A 15,318-nucleotide genomic window follows, 5' to 3' on the forward strand; every position below is an offset into this window, starting at 1 on the left:
TGCAGAGTTTCAGTTGTTTACACAAGGACAAGGAAACCTGGATAGAAATGCGTACATGCATCATGTAGAAAGTGACCAACACACAATGCACACGGAACACTCATCTTGTGCAAACGGTTGCAACGCAGTTAAACTGGCATGAGTGTTGTACAGACCCACAGTATTGTTTTCATTCGTTCTGTTATTCCAACTGTGGAATTTTCACGGGTCCCTCTAGATATTATTTGAAAAGATTCAATTTTTATAATTTTTTTTTTTTTTTTAAATTTTGTTTTATTAAATTTTATATTTCTCTTCATCAAATTGGGATTGGGGGAGAGGAAGAGACCAGCTGTAGAAATGCCAAAATGGCAATAATGTCTGGAGAGTAGAAGACATGTGCCAAGGGTTTCCAAGGATGGGGAGGGGGTACCAGCATAGTTTTAAAACCGATACCTGGAATATATAAAAGAGACAGAGGGGGGATGGGAGAGGACTGTCGATGTATTTAACACAGCAGGAAGAGGAATAAAGAGAAAGAGAGATAGAGAAAGGCGAAAAAAACAAAAAAAAAAACAGCTTCCCTCTCCCTCTTGTTCTTCCAAATATCTTAACATCACATCGACGATCAAACACAAAAAAAAAAAAAATAAAATTGTTGGCTGTGTGATCAGAGTTCAATTGAAATTTTCTAAAGAGTTTTTTTTTTTGTTATTTTTCTTTGTCTGCTTGCATGTGCACGTATATACATATACGTGTGTATGTGTGAGATGGTGGCGGTGCCTGCCAACCCCCATTGCAAATGTTATGATTCTGTAGAGTTTGTCGTTCTGTCTTTATTCAGCCAGGGGTGGTTGAGGCTCTCCAGGGCTGTTGCACGTTTCTCAGGATCAAATGCCAACATAGGATGAAGGAAATCAGAAAATTCACGGGCCTCTTTTTCGTCCCATTCATACTTTTCAATGAGAACATCGTTCAATCCCCACGGCTTCAATTTGGTTATATGCCGTAATTCACCTGCAATGACAAAAAGACTCACATAGAGACAACCATGAGCGACAGTTCACACAAGCTAAAAGCATTTCATTCCAATGATATTAAACTGGGCTTTTATTTAGGAGTTGAATTTGAAGAAATTTCACTTAAACAAGTTTGTCCTGTATTAAAAAACAAAAAAAAAGATGTATATACCCAGGATGAAAAGAAAATATCATACACCAAAAATCATCTAAATTGATCAAGAAGTTTTATTTTCAAATAAGAAAATCAAATTTTATGACAATCTTATGGCGCCATCTTGAAAACAAGGTAGATAATTTTAAATTAAAATTTGAAAGATTATAGAAATCCATTAACATGGGAGCAGGGAATCATAGGAAAAACTTAAGTTGCTTATAAATTATTTTCTTTATAGTTAGTTTATTGAGCACCATTTTTTTTTTTTTTTTTTTACATAGGAGTCACCACTTATCAAGGCCCGGAGGCCACTCGAGGATCAGGGTTAATGGGTGTACAGTAGTCAATGGGATTATAGCGTAGTAATCTTAAGTAGTGGAAATTTTATAAATTGGATTACTTATGGGGACGGTTCATCAAGAACTTGTTTACGCTGGACTTGAAGACAATCAAATTGTAGTCAGCTGGAAAGCAGGCAAATGGAACAGAGTTCCACAGGCGTGCAGTTCTCAGAAAGAAGCTTTGTTCATGGAATCTACATTTAGGTTTAGGCACAGATAAAGAGTGTGGGAAATCATTGATAGTGGTTTTGGCTAGACGAGTGTTTTTCGTGAAAGTTTGGAGAGGAGGGAACCATAGATTGGAGCTCAGATGAGCACTTGCCATGAAAATAATGATAAAGCAGAGACAGGCTCACAATGTATCTTCTGTGGGGAAAAAGGTTGCCGGGAAGAGAAAAAGGCATCCCCCACTAAACTACAAAGTCTACAAAGAATAAGCTGCTTCTAGCAGCTCCTGCCCAGATGTGGCAACAGTACTCATATATATATATATATATATATATATATATATATATATATATATATTTTACACTAGCGGGGGTGCCCAGCGTTTGGAGGAGTAAAAGAAAAAAAAAATGTTAGTAGGCAAGCAGGCTCAAACCCGTGACGCGAAGGTGGAAAAGAAAGTGAAAGAAAACATGAGATCTTACCGCTACGCTACGAGACCATAGGACCATAAGCGTTCAAATTTTGCAATCAAAAAGTTGACATGGAGAAAGTGAAAGTTAAGCGCATGAGTTCACGCAGGCGAAGAAATGAAATCACGCACTTATGTTTGGCTGTAAGCCAGTTAAGCTTTCAGCTTTCCGCCGTATTTGTTTCCCCACCATGGTGAGGGAAATCCACTCCCCCACAAGAGAGGGAGTTCTGGCAGTGTCTTAATGAATAGCAATTGTCTGATTGTATGAAGAGTATTCCCCACAATGATCAAAGCTGATTGCCTTCAAGACGTGCTGGCCATGAAGGCCAGCGAATCGCTTTTTATTTCCATTCAGTTTCACTTTATTTATACGGGAAAGACAAACACTGGAGACCGGGTTTTTTTTTTTTTTTTTTTTTTTTTTTTTTTTTTTAAACTTGCTCAGAATAAATGTAGAGACAACCTCTGTTCGCATACAAAAACATGCGCGGCCGTTTTATCTTTCTATTTTTATATATATTGGAGGCAACGCTAGGCACCCCTGCTAGTGTGTGTGTATATATATATATATATATATATATATACATACATACTTTTCGGCCATGATGGTATATATATATATATATATATATATACATACACATACACTCTAGCGGGGTGCCTGGCGTTGCCCAGGTGTTTGGAGGTGTATGTTGAGGAAAAAAACAAAAAAATTGGGGGAGGGAGGTAGGCTTGAACCCAAACCCTTCACGCGAACGTGAAAAGAAAGTGTGAAAAAACCTGACATCTTACCGATCGGCCATGATGGTATAGGAAATGAAAATCGTTCTAATTTAACGATTAAAAAGTTGCATGACAGGTGCATAAATTTAATGAGGTCAAACATCACACGATAGGGGAATGAAATCCCGCACTTAACTTTCACTGCGAGGCAGTTTTTTTTTGGTTTTATTTCCCCAAGGTATTGAGAAAAACCAACTCTGCATAAATAGGGGAGTGTCCAAATGAATAGCAATTGTCTGATATGATGAGTTTTCCCCGCATTGAGCAAAGCTGATTGCTTTTCTGGACGTCCCTGGAATTTGTGCCAGGGAGATTCGTTTGCTATGGATTATAATCTATGGAGTATATAAAAAGTTTTAAGAATGAGTGACCCCTCCCCCAGCCTCTTCCGGTCATACAAAAAATTGCGCGCGCGCACACACACACACACACACTTTCACGTTTATATAATAGATATTTAGTGATAGGAGTATTCCAATATTTTTTCAGATTCCGATACAATTACTGATTCTGTTAAAAAAAAAATCTCTTGCTGTAAAGCTGTTCTTTTAACTTTCTTTTCAGATTACCATAAAAACCCATGTATATTATAGGTATAGATTTTCTCAAACGTAAAACATACACTTTTGGTGTGATATATAATCAATAAATATTTAGCATTTTATCTTTAGTAGTAACAGTAATGGGAAATAAGGTTTTAAACAAAATAAAATTTTTTAAATAAAAAGAATTGTCTTAGCATTGGAAAATAAGCATTATTTTTCCCAATTCTGGTTAACCATCCCAACACTAATATATATATTTTTTTCCAAAATATTGTTTATGTAAAGGTTCTTCGAAATTAATGCTACAGGTACATTTACCAGTGTTCAGATATGCACTGCGTGAAACTAAATTTTGATCATTTCATAAACAGAATAAATTACTAATGTCATCATATTGTACATTAAATAGTTAAAACAGAAGGAGATTTAACAGTTTTATATAAAATAATCGTAAATTCAAAGTACAACAGAATTGTAATAGTTTAAAAGCGAAGTGGGGCATTTTTTCTTTTTTTAAACCTTATAAAAAAAAGATCGATTATAATGTAAAAAGAAACAGGATCGATTAAAAGTAAGAAAAATAAATTGAAAAGGAAGAAGATCGACCAAAAGGAAGAGAAAGAGAAAAGAAAAGGTGGAACGGTGAAGAAACTTGAAGTACTTTTCACCGACTGTCTTCAGAAGTAAATGTCGGAATGAAGTAATGTTGGCATGAAGTAATTTCTATGAGGGGGAAAAAAAAAAAAAAACACTGCGTAGAAATTAACCTGGTGGCGCCTGTTTAAAAATGTTCAACGAACGTATGTGGTCCATCTGTTTGCAAAGAACAGGTCTGCAACAGTTTATTGTAAGGGCCTCCAAGAATCCGAGATGTTGAACAGACCGAGCCCTGTGCAAAATAGAGAACCACTCCGGTGTGTACTGACTCGCACATTTATTACATAAATATATATATATATATATATATATAGCAAAAATGGTAATTAGTAAAAACCTGAGCAAATATATATATTTTTTTATTACCATTTCATCTGCTTAGTTACACATGTTTCGGTTACCAAATCATATCAACAATAACTTCATTAGACTTTGAAGTTATTGGATCGTTGATATGATTTGGTAACCAAAATGTGAAACTAAGCAGATAAAACAATATATATATATAACTGATGATCCTTTGAAAAATAAATTATTGGTATTATAGTAAATTCGAGAGCGAGTTGATGCAGTGATTGCAGGTGATTAAATGACTTACTGACTAGATGGTTTTCTAACGAATGATAAAAAATATTTTTTTTGTATAGTTTTAAAGGTTAAAAACTTTAAAGACTATATATATATATATATATATATATATATATATATATATAGATTAGTGCTTAAAGACAAATTAACCCTCTAAGTGCAGCTGCTACAAATTTGGTACTAGTGCACTTATTGATCTGTGCTGAAATAATATAAGACTATTTAGAAAGCCATTATAACCAAGGGAAGGGAGTTTTGTACCTATTCTGTACTTTAATCTTACAATTTAATAAAAACAGGTATCATAAAAATTTAATTAAAATTGAAAATACTATTTACAAAATAGCGCGGACCAATAAGTGCGTGAGCAGCACAAATTTTGACAAGTCTACCATGCCCACTAGCAAATGATACATGCAAAACTGGTTTTATTTGCAAGACAACAGCACATATACACAATGATTTGTGTACGAGAAGACAATTTTCCATGCACATCTGTTCAACCTCATTATGAATTTAAGAGGTCCACCATCACATTATGCAAAGGAGTCAAATTTTACAATTTATTTTGATAATCCAGTTTACTACAAATGTCATATACATTGTAGTATACAATGAGAAGTTAAGCTTACAAAGTCATTTTAAAAATAGGTGTAATCAAATATATATATATATATATATATATATATATATATATATATATATACACACACACACACATATACTCCTATAATTTTCTTTTTGTATTGATATTCATATTAAAACCCTTTTCTCTATTCATTTAAAAAGAAAATACAACTTTGGAATTGCATTCATCTGCAAAAGATCTAGCTAATTTACATATTCTTTTAAGCATTCATTTTAATTAATTCCCTATTAGTTTCTTCGGTTTTCTTATGGGATATTCCACATGATTTATACTTGTGTAATATTTGCATAAAAAGGTTATATAATAACCAGAAATCTCTTTCTTTACATAAATATATGCACAAATATATATGCATATATGATCGTTTGCATATATATTTGTTCAAAAAATTTTGCCTAGCAGTGGTAGTCAAACTCATGCAAAACTTTATATTTGATTTTTAGCTGGGGGAAAACTGGTGCGAAAGTGTGAAAATTAAAAAAATGGAATTTGCCAGATGAAGATCGAATGACGGCATTATGAATATACGTGTGTAACACATTATCTATTGATTCAGGTACTTCCAACAAACATGTCTTCATAGCTCAAGAATTAACATCAAAGGAAAAAGTAAATCGTAAGCTAAACGTTTTGGTTTCGATTCTCGCTGGTGGCGCACAAGACATTTTTTTAAAAACTTTAAATCATTACTATATTAGGCCCACCATAATATACGAAATCTGCATTAATCATAATATGATAAACGTATTTTACAACTGAGCAATGCTAGGCAGCCTGCTAGTATATATATATAACTACTTAATTTACTCACATAAAATTAATATACGAAAGTATACATTTATGCGTAAACTTTAAGTATTTACTTCAAAAGTGCTCAATATGTAGGTAGAGCTAGTTAGTAATTTATAAAATGTATATGGCGATTAAGCTACACTGAATATTCGGCGTTTCATCCACTCTAGGACTCCTCAGGCTTATGTCTATGCTTATATATATATATATATATATATATATATATATATATATTTTATTCAATTTTCACCCCAAACAAGGCACAATGCCACTTTGAAGCAGGGGGCTACTATCAGGGATTTAATTAGCAGGGGCATTATGAAGGGAGATGAGTAGAAAGATGTTTGTTCACATTACACTTGAACTTCTGCATGCATGAAGAGGGTTGAGCATTTTATTAAAATTTTGAAGTGACATAATCACACTTATATGTATCTGCATTTGTGGATCATTCGAATTGTAATTAATAAAAATCCTGAATGTTGCTATTTGTTAGCAGTACTATGAGGCTCACAAGTAGTTAGTCTTCAACTATGAAATACTTGGGAGGAATCCAACTGAACATAACCAGAGTGATTAGCAGAACAAAAAAAAAAATATATAAAAATTACCTTTCCGGTTGAAAAAATCTCTTGAATATTTTCCTGATAAAGCAATGTGTTTAGGAATGGAACCGAGCAGCTCTATGATGTGTGCCAGATGATCCTCGTCTCGGGTATAATCTTCACCTGAATGTGGTTCAAAAAGGTAATCTCCAGTGGCCATTTCAAATGCCTACAAAATAACACACATTTTTTAATATTTAGGAAAAATTAGTGGTCTTATTTACTTGTCTTCCTATCAAATCAGAATCAGATACAAAATTTGTGATAAGGAGGAAAAGCCAGCTCCCTAAAAGGGCTTCACTCTAGATTGGGACAATAAAAATTAACTTGGTCTAGAAGGATTTCTTTTATTGACTTACTGAAGACAGAACAGATACTCCATTTTGATCTCAGCCTGAAGACCAAGAAGTATTTTTTTTTTATTTGCATACCTCACCTCTTAATGAGAGTATAGTTAGACAAGGTTTTTTTATTGTGGGAGATATCCAGCACATCCTCCTCAAAGGGCACTTCAGTTGGGACAAAATTAAAAAATGATCCCAAGCAAGCAGAATATATACCCCTCCAACAAGTACAGAACAGATACTGCACTTCAATCCTAGCAGAAAAGTCAAGAAAAAATAGACATGCAAGTAATGATGATGATGATGGATGACCTACCATACATGCTGTGCTCCAAATATCAGCAGGCGGACCATAACCAGCTCCAATAAGAACTTCCAAGCAGCGATATTGCCGGGTTTGGATGTCTTCTGTGAAATGATGGTACTGAAAAAAGATGCAAATTAATGTTAAGTTTTCCATGAAAAATCACCCATCATTTATCGTTGTTGATAGTGACAGTAATTTTGGTAAGGAATTGAGATTATTCGTATTATTTGGATTCATCGGACTACTGTCCATCTTGAATGTCATTTACACAATGTTTCTGCCAATGTAACCTCTGACCTTCTTCATCTTGTTGAACTCGGGAATTTAGATAGAATTTTGAAGAGACCCGTGGTGCAGTGGTTAGAGTACTTGGAAAATCAATAAACAGTGATATTCTCCTGAAGGTTGAATCCTCACTGTGGGCGATTGGAAAATACAACTGCAAATTACTTAGAGTGTGAGTGAGTGAGTGTATTTGTTTAACGGCATTTCAACCTCTAAGAGTCATTTAATGCCAAAAAAGTTTTGTTGATAGGTTTTCAGTTTCTTGCAAATTACTTAGAACCTCTATCTAATCATGGCAAATGAAACAAGAACCTGCTATCCTCGCCAAGTAAATAAAGGGTTCCGTTCAAAATTCTGTCCAAATTTCCCTGTTTGACATGATACATCTGAAGACGGTCGGAGGTTACATTGACTGAAACATTGTGTAAATGACACTCAAGATTAGAACAGCAGTTCGATGAATCCAAATAATGCGAATAAAATGTCAAAAATTTAGAAACGTAAGAGAGTAATTTGGTTTTCTTTTTTATGGTACACTTTTATAGTTTGCATAAAAAAAAAAAAAAAAAAAATACTACCGTATCATAAATGTTAATAAAGTTCATTTATCAACAAATATAGTGATGAGTAATTCATTTTTTTAAATTTGTTAACGAAAAATAATTTTTTATGAATTCTTTTTAGATAAGCAAAATCAAAAACAAATTTGACCTGATGTTGTGTTTATCTAAATAGTCACATAATATTAACAAATTTCAAGCATGCTTTCCTCAAGTTTACAAACGATCTATAAATATAAAAGCGAAAATGTATGTTCGTTTTTTGTGTATGTCAGAGAAAGGCTTCTTTCCGAGAAGCGATTGGTCGACTTGCTTCTTAAAACTTTTTACATCACGTCTAAATGATAATATCTACGAGTTAATGAGGGTCGCCTGTCTATTTAATTTGCTCGACTTTGAAAAGATAAATATTCAACATTTTTCGCTCGCCGCATGTGGATTAGGCTTTTTCGTATAATAAAAGTGAAACTAATTCTGATGGTATTTTTCCGGTCACGAGCGCCGAAATGTTCGAAAGCAATCAGCTTTGATCATTGTGGAGTTTTTCTTTATATCAGACAATTGCTATTCAATTTGGACACTCCCCTTTTTATGGGGAGCTGGTTTCCCCCCAACATCTTGGGGAAACAAAAAATAAATAAAGAAACGCTTCCCGCAGTAAATAAAATGCCGATTAAATATGGGCACCTGTCAATTCTAAATAATTAAATAAATTCAAACATGTTTCCGTTAGTATTTTGTGGTAGGCCAGTGGTTAACATTGCACTTTTTTTTTCACACTTTAATTTCCAACTTCGACTCAAGGGTTCGGGTTCGATCATTCATACTTACCTACCAAAACTTTTTTTAAATTTACCCAAAACCACACCCATCTTCCAAATACCCGGGCAATGCCGGGTACTCCCCTCCCCCTGCTAGTCTATATATATAAAAGCGAAAATGTGTGTGTATGTATGTATGTGCGTTTGTATGTTTCGCAAAAACTTTCGACAGAAGCGACGGATTTTCACGAGATAGGTATCATTTTCAAGTTCGCACCTTCAGCCGACAAATATCGAAAAATTGGCCAAAAACTCCTTCACTCTCAACCAGACCCTTCTCTACTATGAGGGGTAGAAAAAAAATTGTATCTTCATGACAGATGGCTTCTACGTATGCGTCAACACGCGCGAAAGACATTGTACGTTGAATTTGTTTAAATATTATAAAAACCGACAGCGTTGTTATCTTAAGATTGCAGGTCCAATCCCAGTTATCAGATATATATTTTTTTTTTTTTTCGATTTTTAAACTTTTAATATTGAAACAAGGCTATTTATACCATTTTTTTTTTTTTTTTTTTGCTGTTTTGTTTTTTGTTTTTCCAAACACGTTCAATTTTTTTTTTTTTTTTCTTTTTCTTGGTTTTTGTTTATCCAAATTTTTTTTTTAAGGAGTTTTACGTCCATTTGCTGTTTATTTGTTTTTTTTTCCAATGTTTTTTTCTGAAAGTTTAAACAGGGTTATTACTTCGCTTATTCTTTACCTCCCCACCCCCTCACACCTCCAAACACCCGGGCAACGCCGGGTACACCCGCTAGTCTATAATATAAATCTCACCTGCCTGTTTAAATGTATGTATGTCTCGCAAAAGCTTTCGATAGAAGCGACGGATTTTCACAAGATCGGTATCATTTTGAAGCTCAACCCTTTGGATGACAAATATTGAAAAATTGGCTAAAAACATTAATTCCTTTACCCACAACTAGGCACTCTTCTACAGGGAAGGGTAGCAGAAAAAATCGTTCCCAATTTAGCCAAACACTCATGCAAAAAAAATTCTTGAATTAGTTTAAATATTAAAAAAAAAAACCCAACCTAATTTCACTCACGTGGTCATAAACCAGTCGTTATAGTAGCAGCATCTTAAGATTGCACGTTCGAGCCGAGATATTAGGTATTTTTTTTTTCTTCAATTTTTAAAATTTTAATATTGAAACAGGGTTATTTATGGTATCTTTTTATTTATTTATTTTTTCTATCACGTGCGTTTTTTTTTGTTTTTGTTTTTCCGATTTTTTAAAAAGTTTTAACATCGTTCGCTTATTCTTTATTTACGTTTGCTCTTTTTTTGTCTTCTTCCGATTTTAAGAAAAGTTATATTTAAACGTTCGTTCATTCTTTATTTTCCATTTTGTTTTGAGCTAGTATTAAATAAATTTTAACCCAACATGATTCCTCATTTAGTAATATTTAACAAAAAACAAAACACTATTTTTAATGGTTATACATAATTTTTTTCTCTGGCATTCTGTTCTTGACGGGATCTTTAATGATCACCAGAAAAATGCTATTTGAAATGTAAGCATGTCATGCTATAATAGATTTCTTTGACAAGAGCAGATGAACAACTTACCACCCAACAAGCATTTCCTAAATCTGCTATTTTGACTTGGATATCGTCGCATATTTCTTTCACTGGGTCTTTCCTTCTTGGGGGATCTTCCACTAAAAACACACGAAAAAAAAAAAAAAAAGTTATTCAAAAACTCCACACCAAAAAATTGCTAAAATGGGGAAAAAAGCATATCCATTCAGACAAGTTTTTCACTGTAAAATGAAGTTTTAATATTAGCAGCCAAATTCGCTTTTCTCTCATTTTGACTTAAAGTAAGCGAAAAAAAGAAAAAAGTAAAAGAAATAAAAAGTAAAAAAAAGAAAAAAAAAAGAAAAGAAAAAAGACAAAGAAAAAAAGACAGAAAAAAAGACAAAGAAAAAAAGACAAACAGAAAGAAAAAGAAAAAAGAAAGAAAGAAAAGAAAACAAGAAAAGAAAAAAGAAAGAAAAAAGAAAGAAAGAAAAGAAAAGAAAATGAACAAATGAAAGAAAAATGAAAGAAAAATGAAAGAAAACAACTTAAAAGACATGAAAAGAAAAAAAAAGACATGAAAAGAAAAAAAAAAGACATGAAAAGAAAAAAAAAGACATGAAAAGAAAAAAAAAGACATGAAAAGAAAAAAAAAGACATGAAAAGAAAAAAAAAGACATGAAAAGAAAAAAAAGACATGAAAAGAAAAAAAAAGACATGAAAAGAAAAAAAAAGACATGAAAAGAAAAAAAAAGACATGAAAGAAAAAAAAAGACATGAAAGAAAACAAATGAAAGAAAAAAAATGAAAGAAAAAAAAAGAAAAAAATGAAAGAAAAAAAATGAAAGAAAAAAATGAAAGAAAAAAAATGAAAGAAAAAAAATGAAAGAAAAAAAGTGAAAGAAAAAAAGTGAAAGAAAAAAAGTGAAAGAAAAAAAGTGAAAGAAAAAAATGAAAGAAAAAAAATGAAAGAAAAAAATGAAAGAAAAAAATGAAAGAAAAAAATGAAAGAAAAAAATGAAAGAAAAAAATGAAAGAAAAAAATGAAAGAAAAAAATGAAAATAAAAATGAAAAAGAAAAAAGACAAAAAGAAATAAAAAGAAAAAAGACGAAAAGAAAAAAGACGAAAAGAAAAAAGACGAAAAGAAAAAAGACGAAAAGAAAAAAGACAAAAAGAAAAAAGACAAAAAGAAAAAAGACAAAAAGAAAAGACAAAAAGAAAAAAGACAAAAAGAAAAAAGACAAAAAGAAAAAAGACATGAAAAGAAAAGACATGAAAAGAAAAGACATGAAAAGAAAAGACATGAAAAGAAAAGACATGAAAAGAAAAAAAAAGACATGAAAAGAAAAAAAAAGACATGAAAAGAAAAAAAAAGACATGAAAAGAAAAAAAAAGACATGAAAAGAAAAAAAAAGACATGAAAAGAAAAAAAAAGACATGAAAAGAAAAAAAAAGACATGAAAAGAAAAAAAAAAGAAAAAAGCATCCATAGATGAGGTGCAACAGAAAAACAAAATGTCACCCCTTCACTGTAGATGTACCTAAATGCTGGAAAGTCCTCTACTCTAATATTTTCTTCCCTTGGACGGCTAGATTTTTAAATCTTTTTCCTGCTTCCTTGATTGTATTAATCTTTATAAGTTTAAATGCAATGTGAATAGACAGCTCGCTGTTCAACTCCCTACAGTCTCCTGTTAGACAAGATCCCAAATAATAGCCTCTTCGTTCTAAGTGGTGATATGTCTTGTTTGGGTAAAAAAAAAAGGTATCAGTTTTGGCCTAGAAGTAGACTTGAGAATGGAGATTTGACATAAGAATTCATAAAATATGAGAAAAAAAAATTGCTGGTCATAAATTAAGAGATACACAAAATTAAATATTAAAAATTGGCGATAAGAGTTATAATCGAGATAATGAGATAAGAATGGTTACCATCCAAAAGATAAGTAACACTATAGGAGTACTAACACAAATCAATAGTATGAACTACATTTTATAACTTTTCAAGTTCATGACAAGAATTTGTGGACATTGAATTTGAAGATAAAGCTATAATCAGCAGGGAAGAAATCCCAGAGCAATGTCTTCCAAAGGTGAGAAGCCCTTGCAAAGCAACTCTACTGATAAAAATGCCTAACATTAGATACATTTTCTAATATATAAGATTATCATGTCGGATTTTTAACTTTTGTTATCAATAAGTTAAAAGGTATATAAAAAAAAATCTAAATTTTCTTAATCCAGGTCTTTCATACTGTTTAGTGTAGCATATTGACCAAAAGATTGTCATTTGTCTTATTTCCTTCAAAAAAGATATTCATTTTGTGGCTAGGCATCTTGAAAAACAAGGGAGTTAACTGAAATTTTTGAAACATGATTACTTCCCTTAGTTTGCAGAAAATTATATTTTTCAACAGCTCTTCAAACATACTACATAATCAAATGAGGAGAAAGAGAAACTCTGTTCATGGAAACCGATTTTAATTATACAGACGAAGAAAGGTTCATTGAAGTGGTAATAACTAGGAGTTCTTGTGAATGTTGTAGAGGAAATAACAATAGAATATAGAAAGACTAGCAATGTCTGCGAGAAAGGAGTTGTAGAGAAATGAGATGAGAATAAGTGGTGCAAGTCTATAGTTCAACATAATTAAAAACAAAAAAAGAACACAGGAAATATACGAAAATAATATGTGCGTACCCATCACAGGACGAAGATGAAAATCACATAAATTGATCAAGTAGGTTTGTTTTTATAAAGAAAATCATTTTAAAAAATGATTAATGCGAAATCGTTACCATTACAAGGCCGATCTCGCAAGTTTGAATAATTGTGAAATTATCTGCCCCCCCCCCCGTTTTTTAAGATGACGACACATGGTAGTTTCTTTCTGCTTTCTCATAAAATCTGATTTTCTTAATTAAAAATAAAACCACTTTATCAATGTACATAATTTTTGGAATATAACATCTTTGTTCTGTGATGGATACATTCATAAATTTTTTTCAATATTTTCTGTATTTTTGGCAGTTTTTAATTAGGTTGAATTCTGAATAAAACCCGAATAAGTTAATATATATATTTTTTAATAACTAATCTATATAATCAAAACATTTTCTAAATTTTAAAATTTTTTCTACGACAGAATAATATATATAAAAAGGAAATTATTCATGTTAGATATTAATACTTTGAGATGAAAAGGCATTTATATATTTAAAAATTGAAAATGTCATTAAATGAAGAAAAGGGGAAAAAAGGAAAAGAAAGTAAAGAAATGAGAAAAAGAGGTGAAAAAAAAAAGAAAAAATGGAAATGAACAACAACAAAAAAAAATGAACAGTAATAAAGGAGAAAGCAAGTTTTGTGCGATTATCAGTGTTTGGTGCAAATGAAGAATAATGATCAAAGCTGAAAAATATTGTATGGCACAATCACACCGACACACTGGAGCTCAAGGCTATGGTTGCAAAATATCAAAGTAGGAAAACAACAAATGGAAAAGCAAGAAGAAAAAAAAAGCAATAATAAAACAAGCCGAGATTCTCATTTCCAAGGAGACAACTGGAGAAAGAAAACTCCAGAATTCTCCCTGAAAACAAAAATATAGAAAAATAGTTGAAGTCAAATGAGATTTTGGGTGACCATCAGTTTCAGACATGAAGAGAATCAACTTTTTAAGTTTTAAGAAAAAAAAAAAAAAAGAAAAAAAAAAAAAAAAAAGAAAAAAAGGAAAAAAAGAAAAAAAATGAAAAGTAAAAAATGAAAAGTAAAAAAAGAAAAAAAAAGGGAAAAAGGAAAAAAGGAAAAATTGAAAAAGAAAAAGAAAGGAAAAAAGAAAAAAAAAAGCTAGTGCATTATTGCTGTGGTCTGGCCAGAGAAGTCACTAAGAAAGACTTTTTATATATATATATATATATATATATATATATATATATATATATATATATATAGAGAGAGAGTTGAATCATAAAATTGTCGCCCTAGAAAAGACACCATGATTCTATTTCTGCTTGATGAAAACTTTTGTTTTTTGTTGAAAACCGTTGGCCAATTGATTACAAATCCATAGCGTGATAGGAGCCTTCTATCCTGTCTAATAGTGACTCAATGTTCAATGGGCGAGATCAGAAATGCACCACTGTACAACTCATTCTCTCTACCGATCCAAGTTATGACAAGAGGACCATTGCCAGCAGCATAAAAATGCATCACTGGATTGCCACAAATAACAGGGAGGGCTACATCATGTCACCTCACATTTCGAAGTCAGCTTGAACTCAACACCAAAGTATATCCGGATGTACTGAAGAGTGTGGTGATCCCTGGTGCAATCAGGTGGCTGCTGGAAGATCCTGGGTATGGCAGCAGCATCGGTGCCAGCCCTCAAGTCCAAAGAGACCCAGGCTTGGCTTTAGAAGGAGTGCTATAACATTGTACCCTTCTTTTACTGGCTTCCCTCTTCTCCCGACCTGAACCAACTGGACTACTTTATTCGGTCATATGATTAGAACATCACCAACATAATCTCCTACAACACTAAAGCCAGCCCAATCACTGACATCCATCGAGTATTCGCCAAGCTCCCACCGGTGTTTGTGGAAAAGGCATTCTCCTAGTTCTGGATCCATATCGAGGCGATGATTGAGGCTAAAGGCAACTACATTGAATAGATGTCAGCCGTACTACTGAATCAAGTTACCCAAATTGATTTTTT

General features: G+C 32.2%; 1 protein-coding gene across 18 annotated transcripts in view; it reads right to left on the reverse strand.

Annotated features, from left to right (window-relative positions):
- Nucleotides 1-238: 238 nt before the first annotated feature.
- The window catches only part of LOC145256445 (SRSF protein kinase 1-like), a 583,024-nt gene continuing 567,944 nt past the window's right edge, over nt 239-15,318 (reverse strand). For all 18 annotated transcript variants that reach the window (XM_080115371.1, XM_080115374.1, XM_080115363.1 and 15 more), the window contains 4 exons: nt 10,647-10,738; nt 7,416-7,523; nt 6,762-6,924; nt 239-996 (listed from right to left, as the gene is read on the reverse strand). In XM_080115371.1, the coding sequence (XP_079971497.1) occupies nt 785-996; nt 6,762-6,924; nt 7,416-7,523; nt 10,647-10,738 (575 nt within the window). In that variant the 3' untranslated portion in view covers nt 239-784. The remainder of the gene's footprint in view (nt 997-6,761; nt 6,925-7,415; nt 7,524-10,646; nt 10,739-15,318) is intronic.

Source organism: Euprymna scolopes, chromosome 32, assembly GCF_053919585.1.
Source record: "Euprymna scolopes isolate OS-2025 chromosome 32, ASM5391958v1, whole genome shotgun sequence".
Taxonomy (NCBI): domain Eukaryota; kingdom Metazoa; phylum Mollusca; class Cephalopoda; order Sepiida; family Sepiolidae; genus Euprymna; species Euprymna scolopes.